The 24,010-nt window shown below is 43.2% G+C and overlaps 2 protein-coding genes across 2 annotated transcripts in view; both read left to right on the forward strand.

Moving 5' to 3' along the window:
* The window catches only part of b4galnt4a (beta-1,4-N-acetyl-galactosaminyl transferase 4a), a 151,830-nt gene extending 139,844 nt beyond the window's left edge, over nucleotides 1-11,986 (forward strand). Inside the window, exons 9-20 of the mRNA XM_079347004.1 lie at nucleotides 934-1,000; nucleotides 2,618-2,782; nucleotides 3,073-3,182; nucleotides 3,732-3,832; nucleotides 4,092-4,165; nucleotides 4,252-5,701; nucleotides 6,146-6,525; nucleotides 7,357-7,510; nucleotides 7,608-7,680; nucleotides 8,372-8,525; nucleotides 8,664-8,790; nucleotides 9,710-11,986. Coding sequence (XP_079203130.1) covers nucleotides 934-1,000; nucleotides 2,618-2,782; nucleotides 3,073-3,182; nucleotides 3,732-3,832; nucleotides 4,092-4,165; nucleotides 4,252-5,701; nucleotides 6,146-6,525; nucleotides 7,357-7,510; nucleotides 7,608-7,680; nucleotides 8,372-8,525; nucleotides 8,664-8,790; nucleotides 9,710-9,824 — 2,970 coding nt within the window. The 3' untranslated portion in view covers nucleotides 9,825-11,986. The remainder of the gene's footprint in view (nucleotides 1-933; nucleotides 1,001-2,617; nucleotides 2,783-3,072; nucleotides 3,183-3,731; nucleotides 3,833-4,091; nucleotides 4,166-4,251; nucleotides 5,702-6,145; nucleotides 6,526-7,356; nucleotides 7,511-7,607; nucleotides 7,681-8,371; nucleotides 8,526-8,663; nucleotides 8,791-9,709) is intronic.
* Nucleotides 11,987-14,334: 2,348 nt separating this feature from the next.
* abtb2b (ankyrin repeat and BTB (POZ) domain containing 2b) overlaps nucleotides 14,335-24,010 on the forward strand; it is a 59,527-nt gene continuing 49,851 nt past the window's right edge. The window contains exon 1 of the mRNA XM_079347005.1: nucleotides 14,335-15,947. Within this exon, the coding sequence (XP_079203131.1) occupies nucleotides 15,056-15,947 (892 nt within the window). The 5' untranslated portion in view covers nucleotides 14,335-15,055. The remainder of the gene's footprint in view (nucleotides 15,948-24,010) is intronic.

The following is a 24,010-nucleotide window of genomic DNA, read 5'->3' on the forward strand; positions in this document are numbered from 1 at the left end:
TTAAGTGTGCACTTGCTCGGTTGTTTTCTCCTGTGTTTAAGTGAAGGAGGACAACACAGCATGAGGACTGAACACGGCAAATGCTAGATCTACCTTTCACATATCAGCAGTTGAAGCTACAACCGAGTGCTTCGTGAATGACAAAATGGGGACCGCAACACAATCTGAAACAGTAAATGTGTTGTGTTTTTGTTTTGCATGTGGAGGCATTTGCATGCGCCCGAGGAGGGTGTTTATAGTTGTATTCTCGTCCCGAGAGCTGCAAAATGACCTGTCTCCTGTGATTATATCCCAGCTAAGCAGAAGTGGCGTGGTAATTGTGAAATCTATTTAGAAAGAATTGTAGCCTCACTCTCCATCTCGCGTATTTCTGTCTGTGTGCTTCTATCTATTTTCAGGTCATTACTCGATCTTCCTTTTCACACCTACTCTTCACCATCTTATTCCTACGCCTCTGTTCTTCCTCTGCTCATGGTTTATTTTCTTTCTTTCTTTCTTTTTTTTTTTTTTGTCTGCTCTTGTTTTACTCATTTCCTCCTCCCTTCTTTATCCCTCAAGGCGTCACATTTCTCTTGTTCTCCGTCAATGTACCACACCGTTTTTTCTGCTCTCTCTGTTGTCTGGTGTGTTTGTATTAAAAAAAAAAAAAAAAACAGCTTTAGATCGATTCCTGTGATGTTGCTCGGATCAATAGCACAGACGGTGTCACAGTTTAGCTTACAAACAGTGATGGACGATATCTGCTCACCTTATACTTTCCACATGTTGGCATTGAGTGTTCTCTCACCCAATCTCTCTCTCTCTCTCTCTCTCTCTTCTCTCTCTCTCTCTCTCTCTCTCTCTCTCTCTCTCTCTCTCTCTCTCTCTCTCTCTCTCTCTCTTTCTCTCTCTCTCTCTCTCTCTCTCTCTCTCTTTCTGCTTTCACACACACAGTGGCGCCCGTTCCTGCCTGGTCTGAAGTATGAAGTGATTGACTCCGCCTACATCTCCTTGTACACAGGTAAGAGCTCCTCTCACCCTTGTAGCTTAGGCGACGACTTGTCCACGTGATTTATTGGGTTTTATGGCATCTATAGAAATACATATCAACAAGAGCATGCCGTATAGATTCTATAAATAACAACTTCATTAATCTGCATTGATATTGATCAGTAGTAGACGCAGACCTTTGTGATGTTGTGTTTCTTTCTTGTTCCTCAAGCAAACTCACTGAAAGATTATAATCTACATCAACATTCCTTCGTTGTATATTTATCTTTCTCTCTCCGCGGGGCAGCTGCAGATAGCCTTTTTTCTGTGGGGAGTAAGAGAAGCTACGGGGTTTTAAAACTTGTCTTTCGTTTTCTCTATAGATGTCATTCATAGCAGACATGAAAGCCCCAGCTCTTCCCTAGATGTCTAACCTCTGTAGCTCCAAGAATAGCAGGGTGTCACAGAGATTCGGTGTTGCTAACAAGGAGAAAGGCAGAGAAAATGAGGTGTGGAGTGGAAACTTTGGGCAAAGCTGTGGGTTGTAATGCTGGGGAATGTATGCCATCATAGTTATGAGCAGCTCTGTCAGGGGAGAAGTGCGACTTTTTGCGGTTTATGAGGTCGCCTGTCTGAATCAAGCATTACTGTCCTCTCATCTCTGCCTCCACCCTTTCATTCCTACTCCTCCCTCGATGTCATACTCTCAACTACTTGTAGTCTGCAATGATAATTTTTGCTTTTTTGCATATTTTTATACAATTCCAATTTGAAATATGAGGAATGAATCTTCTGCATTGGTAGACTGGTAGATTTGCTTTACAATCCATCTATGAGGTTTCAAATAATGCCGATTTTTTTCACACACAAGTAGCCTCTAATATTTACTCCAGAGATCAGGAAATTCAAAATAATCACATGAATGAGGCCAAAAAATAACTCTCCAATACCATTGTGTTACAATTTAACCCATTTGTCCAAGGATGGAATAAACTTAAGGAAGGAAAGAAGATGTTCACTGTTTTCTTCTTCTTTTGCTCGTTTTGAGGATTTCAGGATCATAGAAAGATTACTTACTCTTGGCAAAGCTTGTAAGACATGTGATCAACAGATGTCTTATTGCTGTTCAAAAAAAGAGACGATCCCTGTACATCCCCCTGAACGGCCGTCCTCACACATGCACGCACACATTGAATGTGTGTGCGTGCTTCCACTGGAGGATAGAAATGATGCTGACCACCCTCTTAATTATGAAGCATTTCTCCCATCAGGCCTTTCTCCTGACATGCCATTAATCACACATGCTCCCTCCTCCTCCCCTGCTATCGATTGCTGTAATTATGACTCAGCTCTGTAATTGTTATCTTCAAACTTTTCCTCTTTTCAGCTTTTGTATTTGCGCTCCTCTTCTTCCTCTTCTTCTTTTTATTTCATGTATCTCTGCCTCTATTTCATTTGATTTTCTCCTATTCCTTCAACTTTTCGTGTTCCGTATTTTTGATGACTGCAAGACAATCCAAGTGCGAATACACCGCTTGAGACAGCGAGATATTTCAGTCATAGATTATTAAAAACAAGTGAGCGCTAACACATTTTCTGCATCATCCCTGTCTCACTGAATATGTGTCTCTGCGTCTGTGTTTGTCAGACGAGTCCGATGTGAAGATGAACAGCGTTGACCACATCCCACAGACCTTGGCCAGTCACATCCGTCTCCCAGTGGAGTCTCAGCCTCAGGGTCTGGAGGGAGGCAGCGTCACGCAGCACGGAGCGGATATGCTGAAGCCGGACCCCAGGGACACCTTTTATAGCAGTAAATCTGCCACTCATCATTTCACACTGCCCCCTCTTCCTGTCCTCATCCTCCTTTTCAGGCCTGTCATTTTCTCTGACTGGCTGATTGACGGTCTGGCCTGCAGCCTCTCTTGGTTGTCATCTTAGCTGTATTCAGACTGTCATTTCATCTTGGCAGCTGTGTTACGCATTGTGTGTATTTTCCTTTGCACTGATCATTTCCCAACCTTCTAAAAACCCCAACTTTTTTTTTTTTTTGCATCTTATCATAGATACTCACCGACTCTTCCTCCTCTTTTTTTTATCCAGCACCTATGATCGACCCCTCTCGACTGGAAAACGTTCTTCCTGCCTGTCTCTACTCGCCAACTTATGTCGTCAAAGATTTCCCAATCGCAAGATACCAGGGCCTGCAATTTGTAAGTCACCTGTTCATCACCTTCCCTCTCCAGAATTTGTGGCAGAAGACCTGCCACACTGTTGATGTTTTTTCGAGTCAGTATATGAGTAAGTGAGCTTCTGCTAAAATAAGACTGGGGGTCATCTGAAGTGCATCCAATTATGGCAGGAGACTTATACCCTCTTTTAAGTATCTCCCTGCAGAGTCAGCATAATATTTAGCTGAACTGGACAGAGTACACAGGAGCGGAGAGGCCAAATATGTGCTAATTTGAACGCAAGCACACCAAGGAAGGAGCTTGCAGGTAGTGCTGAGTTCTGCTTCCCCCTGTAGGACAGCAGGAGTTACTGCAGCACCTCCGCAGACTAATAATGAGCAGAAAATTTGAGCCGGAAAGCTAAATGATTTTAGATTTCACAGCATTTAATGAATAAGACTCTGCATAAGAGCGTGGCTGTTTTATTGTGTGTTTATTTTGATCTTATCTTTAGTGATTACCTTGACTCCATCATGAGCATTTTAAGGGAGAAAGGCATTTTTTAATGACATTTTGACCTGTTCTTCTTAGGTCTATCTTTCCTTCGTTTACCCAAACGACTTCACACGTCTAACCCACATGGAGCGGGAGAACAAGTGTTTCTACAGAGAGTCTCCTATTTACCTGGAAAAGTAAGGACATTTGTGGTTTTATCTCAGGGATAGCTTTGGGAGCATTTGCCTCTGTCTTGTGTTTATGAGCTGGTTCATTGATTGTGCAGAAAAGTCTGTGAAATTGGTGGCAGTGTTTTTTTTAAGCAACCTCTCCCAAGGATTAAGTCGTTTGTGCTGAAAGGCACATTGGAACAACTTACCCTTCTGATCATCCATGCGGTTGTGAATGTCAAAGTGTGTGTTTAATGTGTGTGCTGTCTTTTGCTGTGAACGCCAGGTTTGGCTTCTACAAATATATGAAGATGGATGAAGAAGAAGATGATCGATCGTTCTTCTTCCCTAACCCAGATGGTGACTTACAGCAATCGCACACACACTCACGCGTGCATGTACACACACGTTAAGCACAGGCCCTCACGCCTCCTTGTTGTCTGCAGATTTTCTCGAAGAAGAGGAGGTGATAGACACAGAGGACGAAGCAGAGATCGTCGGTACACAACCGCCCAAAAAACCTCTCCATCCCAGCCAGACCAGCCACACCTCCAACCCCTCCAACCAGCTCTCCAAGTCTGCGCCCACAGCAGCTGGCAGAGACAGGGGAGAGGAGGAAGAGGATCCCGATGAAGCCAAGGTGGCACCTGTAAACAGTATCATACGCCGGAGAGAAAAGAGACACTTTCCTCACAGTGATGGTCGGGATCTGGAGAGAGACTGGGGGAGAGATCACACAAGAGGAAACTTAAGACAAGGAACCAGGAGGGGAATAGAGGAAGCGAGCGTACACAGGGGGCTTCAGCCTGACATGGACAGCATGGTCAGGGGTCGCTCCCTGTCTTGGATCCGCACTGGTCCTGCAGAGCTGGGCCCCGCAAGGAAAGCAGCAGGAGAGAAGGGAGCTGAGGCTTTGCCCAAACTGACTAAATCCTCCCTCCTTTTCCCCAAAAAGTCCTCTCTCTCTGCCCTTGCAAGCCGAGCCAAGCAGATCCTCAGCAACTCCGCCCACAGCAACAATCCCCAAGTTAACAACAACAAACTCCCGGGTAACAAGAAAGAGGAGAATAAGATCTACATCACCAGGCCTCGACCTGCCAGGGAGCGAGAGAAGGACAGGGAGAGGGAACGGGAGCAGCGGCGAGAGAGGAGGGAGGAGAGAGCATCCCGCCATCCTAGAGAGGTGTTCCCAGGAGTTTTTCTGTACCAAACTGGGAAAACTACAAGGCTGGTCAACCTAGGTGCCAAAGGACATGCAAGGGGAGGTAAAAGTCTGGTTAGTGACCCTCAGCTCTGGCTCAATCCCCCCACCAGAGAGGGTAAGACATCTCCACACAATGGGAGCACCCACATTCACAATGAGAGTGTTCAGAAGTCCAAACATCCAGACAAAAGCAGGAGGAAAGGGGTGCATCAGGATTTAAAGAGTACTGACCTTCCCAGGAAAAAGGACCCGCTTACTCCAATTTCTCAAAATCAGGAACCCCCTCAAGTTACCCAACTACGGTACAACTCCACAGAAAGCACGCTCCTAGGTCAAACACGAGTCACTTCCTACCTCAGGACCTCAGAAATCACGGAGTCCCAGCAGCAGCCAGAGCCAGATCCCAACCCGGCAGATCTGGAGAAGGATACTAATCCTGATCCTGAGCCAGAACCGGAGGAGGGTGAGATGTCGGACTACAGCTACGAGGAGGTGGAGGCTCGGCCAGGCTGGGCAGAGGAAAGCATCAACTGGCAGAGGACCTTCTCGGTGAACCCGATGGACTTTGAGCTGTTGCGGTCCGACTGGAACGACCTGCGCTGCAATGTGTCCGGTAACCTGCAGCTGCCGGAGAGCGAGGTGGTGGACGTGCTGGCGCAGTACATGGAGAAGCTCAACGAAAAGAACGGCGGGTAAGGAAAACAGGAAGGAGTAAAATAATGAGGGGCTAAGTAAGGGCTTATGTTTTCCTGCAACCTTGTAAATTCAAATTATGGTTTCCTCTGCTAACTATTATGTAAGGCAAGAAGTAATTTACCCTGAGCACACACTGGTCACGCACTGCTTCATTGACTTCATTTTAGCCACCCGCTTTCTGCTGATGACTATTTTCTGCAGCCATGCTTACAAACCTTGATGATTTTTAATTTTATGTGAAGCAGTGAGGCCATGAACTTCTCTCTGTTCGCATTTCCCTCCCACATCACACCATGCTGACTTCACAGCGCCACAGATAATGAGAAGCTACATATTTAAAGACATTTTCCTACAGTCAAACTAATCCAGCTGTTTAAATGATTTCTTTTTTCAACATTAGCTCCCTTCTGTCTCACTCTGTCTTTGTTTTCTTGTCCAAGGATCTACACCCTTCTGCGCATCGTCAACGTGGAGAAGCGGCGGGACTCGGCCAGAGGAAACCGTTATCTGGTGGAGCTGGAGCTGATGGAGAGGGGCCGCAACGTTGTGCGACTGTCAGAATACATTTACCTGCTGCTTCACCGCGGCAGGCAAGGAGAGGAGAGTTTCGAGAACACTGACTCTGCGCCGGCCTCTGCACCGGCTTCAGCCCCGTCTGCTGCTACGTCCAGCCTCACTACACCACCGCCTCCTACTTCCTCCAGGTCCCCCACCCGGCTAGGCGCCACCCCCTGGAGCACCACCTATGCGAAGCCTCTGCTCTGCCAGCCGGTGATGCTGCAGTGGAGGAGGGATGTGATGGTGCACTTTGTGGTGCCAGGTAATTTAAAAAAAAGCAACATTTTGTCAATTTATTTAATTATGTATTATGATTTGTATGCTTCCTGCTTTTTTTACTTTGCAAAGTGTTTGCACCCTTTTTTTTTAAAAGTCAAACCTAATCATTTTCATAAAAACTGATTTTAATTGTGAACTGGAAATCTTTCTAAAATGTATTGTTCGAGCTCCTGTACGGAGTTTTTAGTTGGCAATGAAACAAACTGAAGTTTATACTACAAAAAACAACACTATTCTGTAACTAACTCTATCTATAATTACATTAAACGTCTGTCTCCCCTGGTGCGGGGTAGGTGTCAGATCAGGTGATTAACTATAGGCTGCACACTACAAACTTTCTCGATTTTTTTTTTTCTCAAGCGGAAGATCTATTTTTAGTTGCATATTAGACTTTTTTTGTCACAAAACATCAAGTACATATGTACAGGATACGTTAAGCAAAAGGTACAAATGATACTGCTTTGTCCACCGTGTCAAAAATATTGACTTGACTAGAGAGGTCCACACAACACCTTTAAACTTAGTAAACAAATCATCCTTTTATGAGCTGCTGTTAATCCAGAAACAGAATAATCTCTCAGCCACCGAATGTTATCTTTAAAAACTTCAAATCTGCATGAAACCTTTTTTTTAAGTTGGAAATCTAAAAATTGTTCTCCTTTTTATTTTTTAACATAAAAAAAGGAACGATCTCTTGAAAAGCTATTTTTTGTTTTGAAATTATCCAGGCGTTATTTTCTTAATATCCCAAGAAAGTCTTTTTTTCCTTACGATTTGTGTTCTTTTCTATTTATTTGTTTCTACTCTCCTTCAGTGAAAAATCAGGCCCGCTGGGTACAGCAGTTTATATCTGACATGGAGAACCTTCATCGCCAGACCAAGGACGACAACTTCAGCATCATTATTGTCGACTTTGAGAGCGAAGACATGGATGTGGAACAGGCGCTTCGAGACAGCAGCGTACCAAGGTGTGTGTGTGTGATGTGACTTAAAAACATATTTTGGAAAGGTAATCCAATGTTTTAAAGACTTCCAAGTGACATTTGGTTCTGTTTGTTTTGACAGATATGAATATCTAAGGAGAGAGGGGAACTTTGAGCGCTCAGCGGGACTTCAGATCGGAGTGGACACTATCGAGGTTAGACAAACAAACAATATGTGAGCTGGCAGGGTGGAGAACAAAAAAAAAGCCACTCACTGAAGGTCAGCCACACATACTGACCACATGACCTTTACTGGCTGATGGACAGGCAGAAAGAACACTCATGCATAATGAATACATCACATCTAGGCCAGTCTGTCACGGGCTGCAGATCTGGCCCCTTGTGAGCCTCCTCCTGCTTTCCTTCGTCCTCTCCCGCAGAGCCCAGCTGTGGGCGATGGGGAATCATTCAGACAGTTTGCTGCATTGCCTCTGTCATGTGTATGCCATAGCTGTCGCATCTATTCCCTCTCAGGTTATCTGTATGCATGTGCCCTTACTCCAGCCTCCCACTTTGTCGTACACTCACACTCACACCCACCCACATGGGGGTGAAGCAGCTGAAAACTCGGACGTTGATCCCACAGTTGAGTGTCAGTGCTGTCATGGCGAGATGACAGGGCTGTCACTCATGTCTAAATGACCTGCAGACTCTGGAAGTGAAGACGGAGCCCAGTCTTCCTAACTTTCTTTAAATCCATTTTACAGCGGGGGGTACAGTGTGTGGAGCTCTAATATACACCGAATAATTCAAACAGACTTTTCTTTTTCTCACGGGAAAGATTTAGTGATTATTTGCGTGGCATGACTGTGTTCATGTGGGTTCGTTTGTGTTTCCCCCTTGCAGGATAGTCACAGCATTGTGTTCTTGTGCGATCTGCACATCCACTTCCCTCTCAACATCTTGGAAAGCATCAGGAAGCACTGTGTGGAGAGCCGACTCGCTTTCGCTCCTATTGTCATGAGACTCGGTTGCGGGAGTTCACCCCTGGAGCCTGATGGTAACTCTCAAACACATGCAGACGCAGTTGATTCCCGATGAATATTTTTTTAGTTTCCATTTACAATCAAGGCATTTGCATCAAAAGTACTGGCTTTAATGTGGACAAACGGTTGCTTCCTGTTTGTGCTCTCTGCAGGTTACTGGGAGGTGAACGGCTTTGGCTTGTTTGGAATTTATAAGTCCGACTTTGATAAGATCGGGGGGATGAACACAGAGGAATTCAAGGACCGCTGGGGTGGAGAGGACTGGGAGCTGCTGGACAGGTATCCTCAGTAACAAACTAACACAAAAATCCTGCGAACATGGGCCCAAGAAACTGGTAGCTCAATGGTAACTGTGAGAAGTGGCTGTTAAATGTTGTATGCTGAGGCTTTTCTGATGTAATGTGATGCGTATGCATTCTGGATTGAAACTTTACAACCTTGACCATTTACAGTAAATGTCTTCCTTTATAACTATGTGGGTAGATACTGTGCACCCGCAATGTAAACACAATACAAGCGTAGGAAACAGGTAGCATTAATAAGAGGAAAAAGAAAAGTAGTCTGAGAATTATCATTGGTTTGAAAACAGGCCTTTTCTCATTTACTGCTTGAGCTATTACGACATGCAAATCTTCTTGTTCTCCTTTTTTAGATTATACCACCTCTCAGATTGCTGCCTTAACCATTGTGTTGCAAAATAATAGCTTACTTCTTCTTTCCTATAAGATTTTAAGAGGTTTTAGATAATCATAATTAAACCGAGATGAATGCAGGAACCTTTAGCAAATAAGAAATAAGTTGAAGAGAAAAAAAAGTTGTGTTTGACTACAGCACAAAATGTGTTATGATTGTTATGTGCTTTGAATATGAATACTTATTATGCTTGTTGCAGGATTGTAACCTAAAACTTAAAACTTTAACTTAATTTCTTGCAAAGCTGCCTTTGGATGATAAAAAAATGTGGTCTTTACTTATTGTAATAAGTAACTTATTGTAGTCCAAGGCAACCTTACCTACATCTCTTCTCCCTTTTTCTTCTGTGCATCTCTATGTCATATGCAGCTGTTGTGTCTTTGTTCTTCTGTACGTCTTTTAGTGGAGGGCTCCCCATCAGAAAACAATGACACAACCAGCTCAGAGCAGTTTTAGTGCATTATGAAAAAAGCCTGATTATAACACTGTGCATCTCCTCCTCCAGGGTACTACAGAATGGTTTGGAGGTAGAGAGACTACGTTTGAGGAACTTCTTTCACTACTATCACTCCAAACGGGGCATGTGGAACGCTCAAAACAAAAAAACTCCCAAAGGGTAGCCTTCCCTTCCTCGGCTGGTTGCAGGAATCTGAACCTTCAAAACTCGGGCGGCAGATCCACTGTGTGTGTGTGTGAGAGAGAGACCTGTCGGAGCTCGCTCACTGCCTGAACTCAGCTTTTTTGTAAAACAAGAACAAAAAAAAAAAAAACAGGCTCTGTTTATGAGCACCTCTGTTTTGCTATCAGCCACTTTTGTACGCTTCTGCAAGGAAACAGAGTCCAAATCTGAGGAGCTGTAAAGGCAGAAGGTCCTGAGTCATCACTTTGCCTCACTGACTGAACTACTGTTCAGAGAGAAGAGAGTTATTTTTGTTCTCTTTCTCTCTGTCCTTTTTCTGGTGCAATGTTTTCAGACAGACTGGAAAGAAGCTGTTTCTGTTTCTGAGGGCCTGTTTTTGCGTGTGTGTGTGTGTGTGTGTGTGTGTGCGCGCGCGTGTGTGTGTGTGTTGGGGGGGGGTATGTAAATATATATACAAGTGTACGTGGGCGTGTTGCTTACGACGACAGGAAGCACCTTTTTTCTAACAAGGAGATGTAAACACAACTTAAGTTCTTTATTTTTTAACTCACTCTCGCACGAGAGCCGAACAGAATGTGCGTCAACATGCTATTCAGATAGACTCAGACATGGGGACACAGCTGGAGTAGAGAAAAAAAAAACATCTGTATTTGGTAGAAAAACAAAAGTTCTTGCTAAGTCATCTACTACCTGTCGGATAAAATTGAACACCAGGTGCTGAAGCGTCGCTGCTGCCTGATTTTATGAAACAAAAACATTTTTTTGAAAATTCAGAAAAGCCCTTTTCCAAAGAAATAACGACAAACGTCTAGTTATCTTCAATTCATTTAGGCCCTACATCATTTCAATGTGTTCTAATTATTATGCATAGCCCTGCTGCTTTTATTATATCAATTTCACACCCGTATTGATGCTATATTTTGGTTAAAACTTGATTGATTTTTTTATTTTATTTTAACTGAAGCATGTCTGCTGTTGGTTATTTATAAATGGTTCTTCTTTGTCCTGACTGAATATGGGTGCGCCAACGTTTGGGGTGCTATTTCTGGTTCTAAAACACTGAATTTTACACGTTTTTACTCAACTGACAGTATCTCCATTCTCTCCAGATCTCAAACCTCATTGTCGACTGGAACAAGAAACTGTTAAAGGACAACACAATCTCTTATGTTTGATTCTGCATTCTACTTTTGTTTAAATCATCTTCTGAGCTGAAAGCATTTGAAATAACAGATTTAAGGGATTAAAACTCCATCCCTCATATGAGAGCACCACATAGATGGTGAAACATTAACCCCTTTTTTTGTAGATTATATAAAGCTCCAACAGAACAGAGACCTGTCCGAGTGTCGGACACAATGCAGCAAGGCATGGCTGTTTTCACAAATGTGTGCCTTTATCAGGGTTTGGCTGCAGGCAGTTTGTAAACTACTCTATTGACAGAAGAGTGCAGGTACAGGCATAAATACAAAGTTATTTATCAGCAGGCTGTAAAGTCACTGTAAATTCAGAAACACTGTAACAGAAGGAAATATGGTTCTTTCATTTGATTACAGACGTGTCAGTGTGTTTGTTGTCTTACATTTAAAGCAGGTGTGGTCTTTACAGGCCATTTGTTCCTTTCGAGTGATAAGCATAGATGGTACTAATGACTACTGAGTGAAACCAGGAGGTGTGATGGAGACACAATGGCAGCTGCAGACCAGCAGGACCCCACCTCCGCCCATTAGTCTGGCTGGAGGCCCGGCTCTTAATGCCTCTGTTTATACAAGATGGTACTTATATTGATGGAGGTTGGCTGGAAAGCTTTCTGCTGGCCACATACAGTATATATAGATGAGCGTAATGATCTGTTATTGACTATATGATTGTCAAATTACCCTCCAAGATCCTTACTTTGCCTCTACAGGAAAAAGGTCTATACTGTACGACATTTAACACTGACATGGGATTATTTAAAGAGGAAAAGAAACACATTAGATATAAGGCTATATATATGAGACATACAAGTGAAAAATAGGAATATACATTCCAAGGTAATTTCTGTGAAATTGTTTTGTAGAGAAAAGGTTTTAAGAATGTATTGTACTCTTATTTTGATTTGTTGGTTTTTGCAAATAAAATTTTATGCTTACGTCCAGATATTCTTTCAGAGATGCATTTTTCTTTTTTATTTGTACTTTGTTGCATTGGTAAGTTATTCCATATCTGACCACAGGGTGGTGCTCATCCCTTATCTATTTGCCACCTATGGCAGTTAAGGGTTGAAACGGCTTAAAAGCACAGAATAAAAGAACAAATTCAGGTGGGTTGAATGAGGGCAGTATGAATGCAACTACAAAAATCCTCATTCCACACTGAAGTTAAGGAAGACAACATTTAGTTTCACTTCTGTCATGAATGCAAACAAGTCAATTGTTTTCAATTACACAAGGGTATGTGGCTCCTTGTGATTGTGTGTCATTTTGGTGACTTGATACAGATTTTTTTAAATTTAAACTTGTTTGTTTTTGGTAAAATCCATAAAAAACAAAAAACAAATCCTCAATCAGTCAACCAATTTCTTGGTTACTTTCTTGTTTTTTGTTTAAATATTATAATTAACCAAATTTTGAATAAAAATAACTTTGAAAAAATGACTTGATGATTGATCAGGCTCTGAGGAACTTTTGTTTTTGGTTAAAATGATCAGATAAGTGAAAATGATAGCGTGTGAACCCTTTGCAATCCTCACTCTCTGGTGCTGAAATCTCCATACCCATTCTGAGTAAAATTGAATACCACTTTTGTTTTGTGTTTTTGGACCAATGCAGAGAGGAGAGAAAACATTGTGAAACTAAAATGTTTAACTCCAACAGAGCTGGCATGTTTTGGGAAACAAATGTAATCATTTGCAGAGTTTTTGATCCCCTCCTGTGTTATTTTGCTCTGGGTGGTGTGCTGGCTTTATTTCTGCACTGAGCCTGCACGCACACAGAGAGGCCATGAGGTAAGCACTGTCCACATTACAGCTACATGAGGTCTGGATGAAGCAAGTGCCAACCTCCTGTGAGCTCATTTTCCACTCTGCATGTTTTCTGAACTAATTTACACAAAACTTTGACAAATGATACAAAGCTGGGGAGGTTAACGAGACACACTCAAAGGATTGACTTCCTACGTTGTTCCCATGACAGTGTGATTCATGGACCATGTTTTGTGTGTTTGAGTGTCGTGTTTTCCACTTGAAGTATAGCATGTCCTGTAACATCTCGGCCTATTGATGTGAAAGAAAGCATTCATACACCATGTGTTGCATCACACATGAAGGCTAAGCGCTCTGCCCTAAACCTATTACATAATAGGTTTGACTTGAGTGTGGACACACCCTACCTGTCTATGTGAGTGTAGAGTGATTACAAGCAGGTAGTCACAGGCCTCTTCAACATGTTTGCCTTATGTGACCTCAAGCATGTTAACACATCTTACCAAAAACAACAAACAAGGGCTGCACACTGATTGAAAACTGTAGTTCTGCAAAAGAATTTGCTCAAACTTTGTTATGATAGCAAGAGGAACCACTTCATTGGTGTTTCCTCCACTGAACTGGTGCTGAATGAGCCCAAAGTCATGCATCATACAGTGCACTATTTGTCAATTGAAATTTTAAAAAAATAATGAAAACAGCATGTTTATGCTATTACTAAAACAATGTCTTTGTTGCCCTAAATAATCTTTTCAAACAATTTGAGACAAGATAATATATCTTTATTATCGTTGTACAAGTAGGCTACAACATAATACTATTGGAGCAAGAATATAAATGCCTAATATAAAAAAAACAAACAAATACACAAAATACAAAAAAAAAACAAATAAGAAATATGGATAAATAATGCAATATAAGAGACGATAGTAATATAATATAATTCACAATATGCAGTGAGTTGAAAATTGACATGTGCTGAATAAATATATATAGATAGATAGATAGATAGATAGATAGATAGATAGATAGATAGATAGATAGATAGATAGATAGATAGATAGATAGATAGATAGAGCTACTGAAAGTGCGGCCACTCACGTCGGCGCACAGGTGAATATATATTTTAGTAAAAACTTAAGCCTCATCAATTTAATGTAAACACCTCCACCGCTTACAAAATCACCAAGAGCATTCCAGATTCAATTTCAGTAACAGCCTGGAGGTGAGTGATGAGCTCATGTAAAGGCAGCGAGCCAAGTTTCCCAGAGTAAACGGGATAAGATGATTGAAGTCTGCTTTGTAGGCAGTTCTGTTGAAATTAACATGAACAATGTTACCTAACCCATTCATAATGTATCTACGACGAACACTTAGCCACATATTGTCCATGGGCGAATTGTACTGATAAAATAGTTAACTGAATCTCTTTTTAAAGGATAAATTGATTAATAAATATACGCTACTTAAAACACAAAATGTAGGATCCCAAATTTAGACTGATACATGAGTATATAAGTAAGAATATGAAAGTCACAGATGTTGAGGATATTCAATTCTCAAAACAAACTTCTCATGTGTATAACTCAGGCCAAATTTCGATGGGTCCTGATTGGCTGCCGTAAAAGTTTGCTTTTTCCTGATTGGTTCTCGAGCTGCTTGCATAATGTCACTCAGTGGTGGTTCCTCCTCTCTCACATCTGTGGCTGAGTCTGGTCCACCGACACTGAGTAAGCAAGCACCGGGAGGGAGAGAGAGGACGTAGACACGATACACTTTTACTGGGCTAATTTACGAACACGAAGCTGTTTGTGTGTTGAGCGGCTACACTGGAATTGTTTGATTCAATTAAGGGTTTTTTTTTCCTGTTAACGAGGAGACATTTCGTCGACTTTGAAAAGACTGTGGACACTGGAGGGAAGTTTAAATCCCTGCGCCTTCCTGGGTAAGGTGAGGCGCGTGCGACTTTTTTTGTAGCTTCTCCGTTTGTAAACGGAAGAGCACCTTTGCTTATGTTAAATTGGCTTTTAAGTAGTAGTTTTCACCATCTTGAGTAGCCTAGTTTCTATCTCGCTGTCCCATACTGAACTCTTTAACAGCATGGCTGTCAAGTGCTGTGCTGCGTAACCAGTTCGTCCAGCTCAGCGGGGAGTTTCGCTGCTCTTTATTTTAACCTGCAGGTAAACCGTCTCCAAGGTTTATCCTTGTTTCGAAGCAGTCCTCTTAGAAGTCATTTAAGAATTATAATGGCTGGTTTGAGCAATGTCCACATGAAAACCCTGGAGGACCTGACGCTGGACTCTGGGTACGGCGCCGGGGACTCGTGTAAATCCCTCAGCCTGTCCTCTTCCAAGTCCAACTCCCAGGCCTTCATGACAGCCCCTCATCGGGGCAACTGGTGGTACTTTTCCGGCTCCATGAACAGCAGGAACAACAGCTGGGACACCGTCAACACAGTCCTTCCCGAAGACCCCGAGGACATCTTCTCAAAATGCCCTCGTTTACCTGAATTGGAAGAGTTCCCGTGGACCGAAGAGGAGGTGGCCAAGGTACTGCGAAAAGTGGCCCAGAGTGGGAGCATGAAAGGGGGGCTCCCATCTGTGTTCTCCCCTGAGGCCGTGAGACGTCTGACCACTCTTCTCCGCAGGGCTCTGATCCGAATCTCCAGGGAGGCCCAGCGGCTCAGCGTCATGCACTGCCGCTGCACGCGCTTTGAGGTACAGAGTGCCATGAGGCTCGTGCTCAGCTGGGCTCTTGCCGACCACTGCGTCTCTGCTACTGTCAAGGCGATCTCCATGTACAGCATGAGCGCAGGTGAGCTGCTGAGGAAGGGCAAGTCCGCGCGCTGTGGCCTCTCCTTCTCCGTGGGACGCTTCTTCCGCTGGATGGTGGACACACGCATCTCCGTGCGCATCCATGAGTATGCATCGATATGCCTGACCGCGTGCATGGAGGCTCTGGTGGAGGAGATAGGAGCCCGTGTGCTGATGGCCGAGAGGGGTCATCCAGGTCCGGATTCAGGGTCAACATGCGCCCCTTTGAGTGCAGAGGCGCTGGAAGGGGTTGTGAACAATGATGCGGAGCTGTGGGGTGTCCTGCAGCACTATGAGCACCTGATCTGCGGGAAGAACGCCAACGGTAGATATTTTTGAAATATTTATTTCACTGCATTTGCTCTCAGTGTACGAGTTTCTGTGTGGTAATGTAAGATTTCTTGTGATGTCAAACTTCATCCCAAACTTTTTCTCTCACACACTCTCCTTCCAGTGTGCTGGTCACCACTTTCCACTCCCTCACAGTGTGGAAAGGGTGAAATGTGTCAGGCTGCTGGATTCAATAGTAGCTCTTTGTGCATGAGCATTTGATGGATTCATTGCTAATTTAACCTGTCAGCATAGGAAAAAACAGAGCGGGCCGGGGAAATTTTCATAAACAAATGCAGTATTTCTTTTCTCGGATCAGTTTTTCGTTCTCGTTGGACATCTACAAGATTACATCCACACATGTCCCTCCTGCTCTGCTGTTGTGATTTGGGAGGGGGGGAAGTGTGTGTGTGGGGGGGTGTGTGTGTGCATCAAGCCTTTAGAGCACAGGCAGGAGGCTTGTCTGTTGACACAACTCTCAGCTTGTGCTGAGTTCACCTCTCATCCTCCCACTGTGTTGGCTTCACTCCTCTAAAATCCTCCCTTCCATCCATTTCCTGATTTCTTCTCTCCTCCTGTCGGACAAATCCCTCTCACCCTCTACCATCCCCACATACTGTACATCCTCCTCTCTCTCTCTCCGCTCTCCTCCAGCTGTGCGTCCTGCTCCCTGCACATTTGTTTTCCTCCACCCTAACATCCCTCCTCTGTCAACTCTCTTTCCCTTCCCTCTTTGTCACACCCTAGTAGACTCGCAGCACTCATTTTTCCTCGGCTGTTTTGGCAGTCCAGTGTTGGCTTGATTCATGGGCTTGTGTTGGGACAATGTAACCAGCCTTTTGTTTGTGGCCCACTACCAGCTCCCTGGAGCAGAGCTTTTAACTGCAGGACAATAGCCTTTTGTTGTGTGATCGTGCAGCTTAGTCCAATGCAGAGGGAGTGAAAACAAATGCTGAGGAAGCTGGGCATATACACACACATTCATGTTCATACAAAACCTAAAGAGGGAGAGAGAGAGAGAGTAACTGGATGTAGCCATTACTAAAAGGCTACGTATTTGCAACTGATCTGAATGGAGACATTATCGTGCAGGAGCTCCTCACTGTGCCTACAGGGAATGCATGTGAATAATAAATAAATGATGCAACAAAGTGACATTTAGCAATGAACATGTCTTACTTGCACAAATGCATGCCCACTCTCTTTCAGTAAAACTTTATATTTAGTATTAAATTTGTTCGAAACACAACAAGCTGTGCTTTGAAGTGCTATTTCATTGAAAACAAGTTAAAGAGCAGCTTTTGTTCCAGTGTTTCACCAGATGTCTCTTGGTTGGGTTCTGACTGGTCTATTTTGGTGATTTAGTCATTGGTTTTGAGAAAGGCCCAGTGAGTGTGTGTGTATGTAATAACAACAGACCATTATTCTGACCACCCTCGCTTTTTATAGCCCCAAGACTGGGCTTTGCAAGCCACATACCCCCTTACCACCTGACCACCTGACACCCCACACCCTAAACCTTACTCTCTGCACTCATCCCCACCTCTGCAGTGGTCCCCCAGCCACCAAAACCATCCACGCACCCAAAAGCAAAGAAGATCCACTCTTCTTTCTCAGAACCAGAAAGTAGACTGCTGATCATCTAGAAGGGCAGAGTCCGATAAATCCTCCTCCCTCTCAGTTGATTCCTCTCCGTCTCTCTGACTGTTACTCTTTCCCAGGGGCTGGCTCACATCTGGATCTCTTTAAGTCAGAAATGACTTCTACGGCTCCAATAACAATCCTGAAAACTCCCTCCCTCCTCTCCTCCTGCCCTCTCTCTCTCTCTCTCTCTCTCTCTCTCTCTCTCTCTCTCTCTCTCTTTCAGTCACTCACTCACTCCTGGCTCCCCTCCTCCTCCTCTCTCTTCTCTTCACTTCGCCGTTGCTTTCACATCCACTTCTTCTTTATCTGTTTATTTCTTCTGGTCTACAGGGAGTGCATTAGAAGAACTTGGTTGTGATGTGCCAGGATCTTATTCATTACTCATGCACACGCCCGCACCAGCACGTTCACATACACAAAGCTGCACATGCATAATCTAAAACCTATTTAGTCCCATTTGCATGTGTTCCAGTGGCTCCACAGCACTGGTTGAACTCACTGCACAGTGCTGCTACAGAGGAATCCATTTGTCATTCATTTCTGTGCACAAGGAAATCGCACGAGCAAGCTCTTCCTGGTATAATTGTTGTTGATAGTACTGTGGGGCATTTTAAAGTGCAGAGTAGTAGCTATGGATTAAGTACTAATGGACAATGGAAGTGGCTTTAAAATCATTGATCTTTATCACTGGCTGGCATGCAGATCTGTTCAACTTTGAACTGTTGCTGGACCAACTAGTGGAGATATTTTCAAAGCTCTGCCCTGTTTGAGTGTTTGTGATGTCTCAAACATTTTTCATGGTTTTGTTTTTTTCCCCTTAGTAAGCTGTAAATGCAAAATACTATTAGATATGCAGACTAATGACTTGACCTTGAGTTAGGCCGTTATATCTCAGCTTGGAAGTTTCGGGGCTTTTTTTACGGCTTGAATTTGAATAAGGTGGCACCTGAAAGAGAGCATTCATACGTGAGCGAATGATTTACCTGGATAAATAAACTTTAATTTCAGTCCAGTACAAACACAGAGAAGTTCAATTACTCTGCTCCAGCTCCACTCGGGTTGTAAAAAAGAAAAGCCTGTTAGTAATGGGTTTAAGGTGCACTCAGAGATCGGGGGCATATGATTTGCAGCGCAGTATTTTCCTAAATATGTATTTAGCCCAAAAAGAAGCGTGGGAACAGTGGGCAGCAAGATGCAGGGAGAGCGGCCCAGCACTGTGGTCGCACAGATGGGGAAACCAGCACTCTGAAAATACACTCCCTGCCGCACAAATGATCTGAAGTGGTTATCAAATACAGTTTTGGAAAGCATAATCTGGACATTAATATTTTGGTGAAAACAAACGTTTCGCTCATTCGTATGTGCTGCATGCTGAGGCATACTGCAGATTTGCCGCAGCATTAAGGCTTTATTTGGCCTGAATAACTGCACACATGAATTGAGGAGGTCCATCTTGTGAACACTGTCAGCAGGTCAGTGTGTTGAGTTAAGACCATAAGTCATATAGCTTTAGTGGATAATAAGGCTTAATCCTCTGCATAACAGTACAACTCACGTATTTGTGTGAGAGTCTTTTATGTGGGTGCATTTACCAACACACACACACACACACACGTCACTGTGTTTGCACCGGCTTTTTTGTCTGGTCCCAGCTGTAAAAACAACCAACCCATTAGAATGAACATGTGTTTCACTTTGCTCGTCCGTGGGTGCTTCAGTGGACTTGCATGTGGATGTGGACTATTCTTGGAATGAGCCATGAGTAATGTTTTACAGATATGAAACCACAGATGGTTTTGTCAAACTATTACAAAACCAATGAAATCATTTCAGAAACCTCCTGTCGGTTTCACATCCTCTGCTGTTGCTGCTGCTAGGTTGGCGACTTTCTTTCTCTGTGTCGTCCAGTGACCTTCGAAAACATTTACTCCCCCGTGTGCAGCCCATCGTTACTCGCTCCTCTCTTCTTTGAAACTTCAGTCATTATTTGCATCTGAAGCCACGCTCCACCTTACAGCATTACAGCAGCATGACTCATGCTTCTTAACTCTGTTTACAGTAAAGCACTGATAGGGAGGAAGCGAAGAAAGATTGGGATGACAGATACTCCAGGGAAACAGGCAATGGACACAAATAGAGACACAGAAAGAGCAACAGTGAACTTAAAAGCATTCATTGTCATGTATTTCTAATAATCACATTCTTGGAGAATAAGTTAAGTTCAGAGAGAACGGGAGAGTACAGATTTGCATACATTCTCCGGCTTGCTTAAACTGGAAACTGCCACCGTGTCAATTGCATTAGCACACAATCAGTGGTTGAATCTGTCCTGCAGGCGGGGTTGAGGGTTGCAGCTGAAGTAGCTAATGAGGGAAGCAGGAGTCATGGCTGGAATCCTGGACCAGATAGCTGAGTGCATTGCCTGGATGCTAGTGATGGCTGTGCTAAAAATTGAACTACTGTGTATCCCATCATGCACAGTATTTGGCTTCGAGTCAGAATGCCACATGCACATGTGTCGGAGTCTGGCTCGGTCATTGAAAGACTCAAATATGAGCGGTCGGAGTCACGAGTTCAGAGTCAGTGAATCCTACACTGTATGCAAATAGAAATATGTTGAAAATAACTGTTGTGTGCTGCCTTAAGATGAAAAGAAAAGAAATCGACTAAATGTGCACTTTTTTCACGAGTATTTGAGTGAATACTTTTGGGCTGTTTGAGCTTGTACAGACCAGCTTTTCAAACTGTTTCAGACGACGACTGACAGCAAAATACCTACAAGTCAATCATTGCTTATCCTTTTCATATGTGTCCATGGTTTCACTCAATGTGCAGCAGCAGCAACAACAAAGGGATAGGACATGAGCATGACCAATAATGAGTCAACAGACTTTTACTGGGGCTGCATGTTTAAAACTGCCCTGCCTTATAGAGGGAAGAGATGAGGGCAAAAGGCTGGAGAGATACCGAGGCCTTTCTTCACAATGAGGCTGGGGAAGCATACTGTATTCTTTTTTCCCTCTACCTTACTGACAGGCTGTTAGAGGTCAGAACTCTTTGATTTTACGAAAACAATGTCGGGTGAATTCTTCTGGATTGTTGTAATTGTACCTCATAAATTACTTTGGAACTGTTAAATATTGTTTTTCGAAAAGTGTTTTCCTCTTTCTGGAGCTGTCATGCTCAACATAAAACACAGCTGTGTCTTACACTCTGAAGAATACCATGCATAATAAGCTACTTTGTAAGAGTAAAAGGAGTTTTTGTCTGTCATTGAAGCAACTCCAGACACAAACTCAGTGCAGTCAGTCACTCCACGATATCTGTCACTGCTTCAAAAACCACTCTCTGTGTTATTTAACACAGAGCTGGTTGAATTTAGTGTTACACGAAATAAAGACATACATCTTTTTGTTTCTGTGGGAATACAAATCTGTTCCATGTTACTTTGAAACATTTGTAATGAGGCTTTTTTTTATTTTCCTAACCCTGAAAAATCTATGCCAACCATCACACTGCTAATTGCTAATAGACATTAGCTGGCATGCATCGCTTTTCTCTCTGTGTGCTCCAGCAAAAGTGAGACGGTTACTGCAGTCGATACAGACCCAATCTGTGGTTGATTTGGTTGTAATATTTAATTGCACACTTAAAAGATCAGATGGGCAGACTGGGTAAGGATGGAGGAGGGGGAAGTGACAGCACGGAGGAGGACCAGAGTGTGTAGTTTAAGTGGAAACACATTTGTCTGACCACGGATTGGATATAATAACCCCTTGCTGTGCTCTCTGCTGAAATCTGCTGGAGTCATACAGACTTGGCTGGATGGAGCCAAGAAGAGATAGAGGGAGAGATGAAACTCCAAGCCCACATATCCTCTCTGATTGGGATCTATACGGCCTGGTTGGGCAGAGCCAAATCCCTGCAGCCAAGAGTTTGCGTGTGCGCAGCTGTACTTGTGCCAAAGGAAGCGCTGTGATCGCTGAAATAAAGGTACACAGTCTGTCTTTTTTTTTTTTTTTCAGGCAAAGCTAGGAAAGCAATATTTTTTTTCCCTTTTACTTTCAAGTCTGACCTGTTGTGTTTTTTTTGTAAACGGGCAGAAAGAGTGAGTTTTTTGTGACGCTCTCAGTGACCTCTTTGTCCAGCTGAGTCAGAGCAGCAGTGTGTGGAGCCTGAGTGGCAGCTATTGCACTGGAAAAGCAAATACACTCATCTGTAGACACACTGTTGAACACAAGACTGCCTCCTCCCTCTCCTCCTCTTGTTTTTTTTCACGCTTTAACACCTACAAATATTCATTTTTCATGCGTTGCCAATGTGACATTTATGAACATATCAATCTGTCATAGTCTTCGACATCTTTCTTGATTTTTTTCCTTTTTTTTTTTTTCTTTTTTCTTTTTATGGCGCTGTCTGCATCACTGTACCCACAGTCTGATGCACCAAAACAAGAAACCTTTGAAACTCCATGGGTAGGAAACACCACCGTATATGGTTACCTTCGGGTTGTGCAAACACACATTTCAGATAGTAGATGGAAAAACAGGCAAACAGAAGAAGATACTTTTCTCTGGGTGTGCAAAGGGTGGAGTGAGCAAATACTGCAACAGTGGACAAAGAAGCTGTTACAACTTTAATTCCTGTTGAGTGTCATCCATGGCCTTAAATGAAATTACATATGTTGTAATGATTGCAGTTTATGCTAAAAACAGGATCAAATGAAGGCCTTCTTCTGCAGGTTGAGAAACAGTTTACAGCTTGGTGTTTAGAAAGGGTTTCTGAAACACCCCGAGTGTACGCCAATTTTCCAGAGAAAGAGAGAGAGAAAGAGAATGGAAAAATTTCATCAGCTTTTATGACGATGTTGTTGCTGACTGTGCCAGGTTCATTAGAAAAAGTGCCAATCATGACAGGTTAAGTTGAGTGTGTGGGCGTTTTTTTTGCCCTACAGTCATAGGTGTGCGTGCGTCTGTCCAAACAGCTACTTTGTTATGCTCTATAAAACCTTGTCATCTCTTTCCAACCCAAATAACACCAAACATTTCATTTTTGGCTGTTCTTTTTTTTCTTTTATCAGTCTTTTTTTTTCATTTGACCCACTTTGACTGCAATCTCTGGCTCTGGCCCTCACCTTCATCTGTTCATCTGTCCTATTTCCTGTATCCTCCCTACTTCCCAACTTGCTCCATGAAACAAAACTCGACCTGGATTTGAATTTAGAAGATTTTAGCTTTTCTGTCTGTAACCCATAGTGCCCTCTCCTAACTTAGCACGTCGGGTCAAGGACCATGCAGATGGGCTCGTGGTAATTGAAGAAAAAAAAAAAACCCACAGCAGCACTAACAGCATATTTAGAGCAAAACCCTTTACTGTAAGGTTTCTTGGAATTCCCTCGTGGTTAGTGCAGGGAAAGAGCCAGATGTGGAACACATGTGCGCACAGGAAAACAGACTCTGTCAAGACAAGACACCCTTGGCCGTAGCTTTTAGTCCCTCTGTTGATAAGATCTGCTCAGCACATCTACCACATGTGACTTTCTTCCTGAAACCAAAATAAACAATTTGGATCCCATCGGTAACCAAAAGTAGCTTTGTATTATTAGACAAAGTTAGGAACAAAAAATATTTGGTGAAAAGAAGGGGTGAGTCTCCCAAACCACACTTTGGGATTTAAGAGGTAGGTGTGCGTAAACATGAACAGGTTTGGATAATGTGTAGGGAAAGTGACAGCTCTGGGACAGCCTGACTTTCTGCTTGCAGACTAAAGAGGCTCCTTATTACACATAATCACCATGTCGATGTGTTTCCCCTTAAAACGCTGATGAGTATGTTTGGGTTTGAGTCTGTGTTTGTGTGGCAGAGAGAACTCGTACAGCTTGCGTGCCCACGCTGCTGCAAGGAGAAAAACTCTCTCCTGGCACTTTGTTTGTGTTTCTCCATGTCTGTACAGGATATGTCTCTTTGGGTTTGTTCCCACTAATCTGGGTTACATCTGTCAATAACTTGTTGCATGTGTGGGCCGATGTCCTTGTGAGAATGTGCTGATCTCTTGAATGTTTTCTGTGAATTGGTAGGCTGTTTTTTTTATTATTTTTTTTAGCTCTATCAGATGCATCTATCTCCGTCTCTGTCTATCACTGTTGTTGTCAGCCATCTGTGTGCCACTGCAGGGTCACCGACAGTGCTGGACATGATGCACTCAATGGTGGCCAAGTTCCTCCCCAGCGCGGAGATAATCTGCCTATTGAGCATTAGAGGGCAGGAGGGAGAAGATAGAAGAGGGAACAGGGAAGGGTATGTGTTGGAATTCCACCCTGGTGAAAGGAAGCCTTGTTTGAGGGAGTTTGAAGAACTGCATTCTCTTTGGTTTGACTTGTTGTAAAACAGCTAAATCCTTGTGAAGACGACGCTT

Source organism: Symphodus melops, assembly GCF_947650265.1.
Source record: "Symphodus melops genome assembly, chromosome: 6".
Lineage (NCBI taxonomy): Eukaryota > Metazoa > Chordata > Actinopteri > Labriformes > Labridae > Symphodus > Symphodus melops.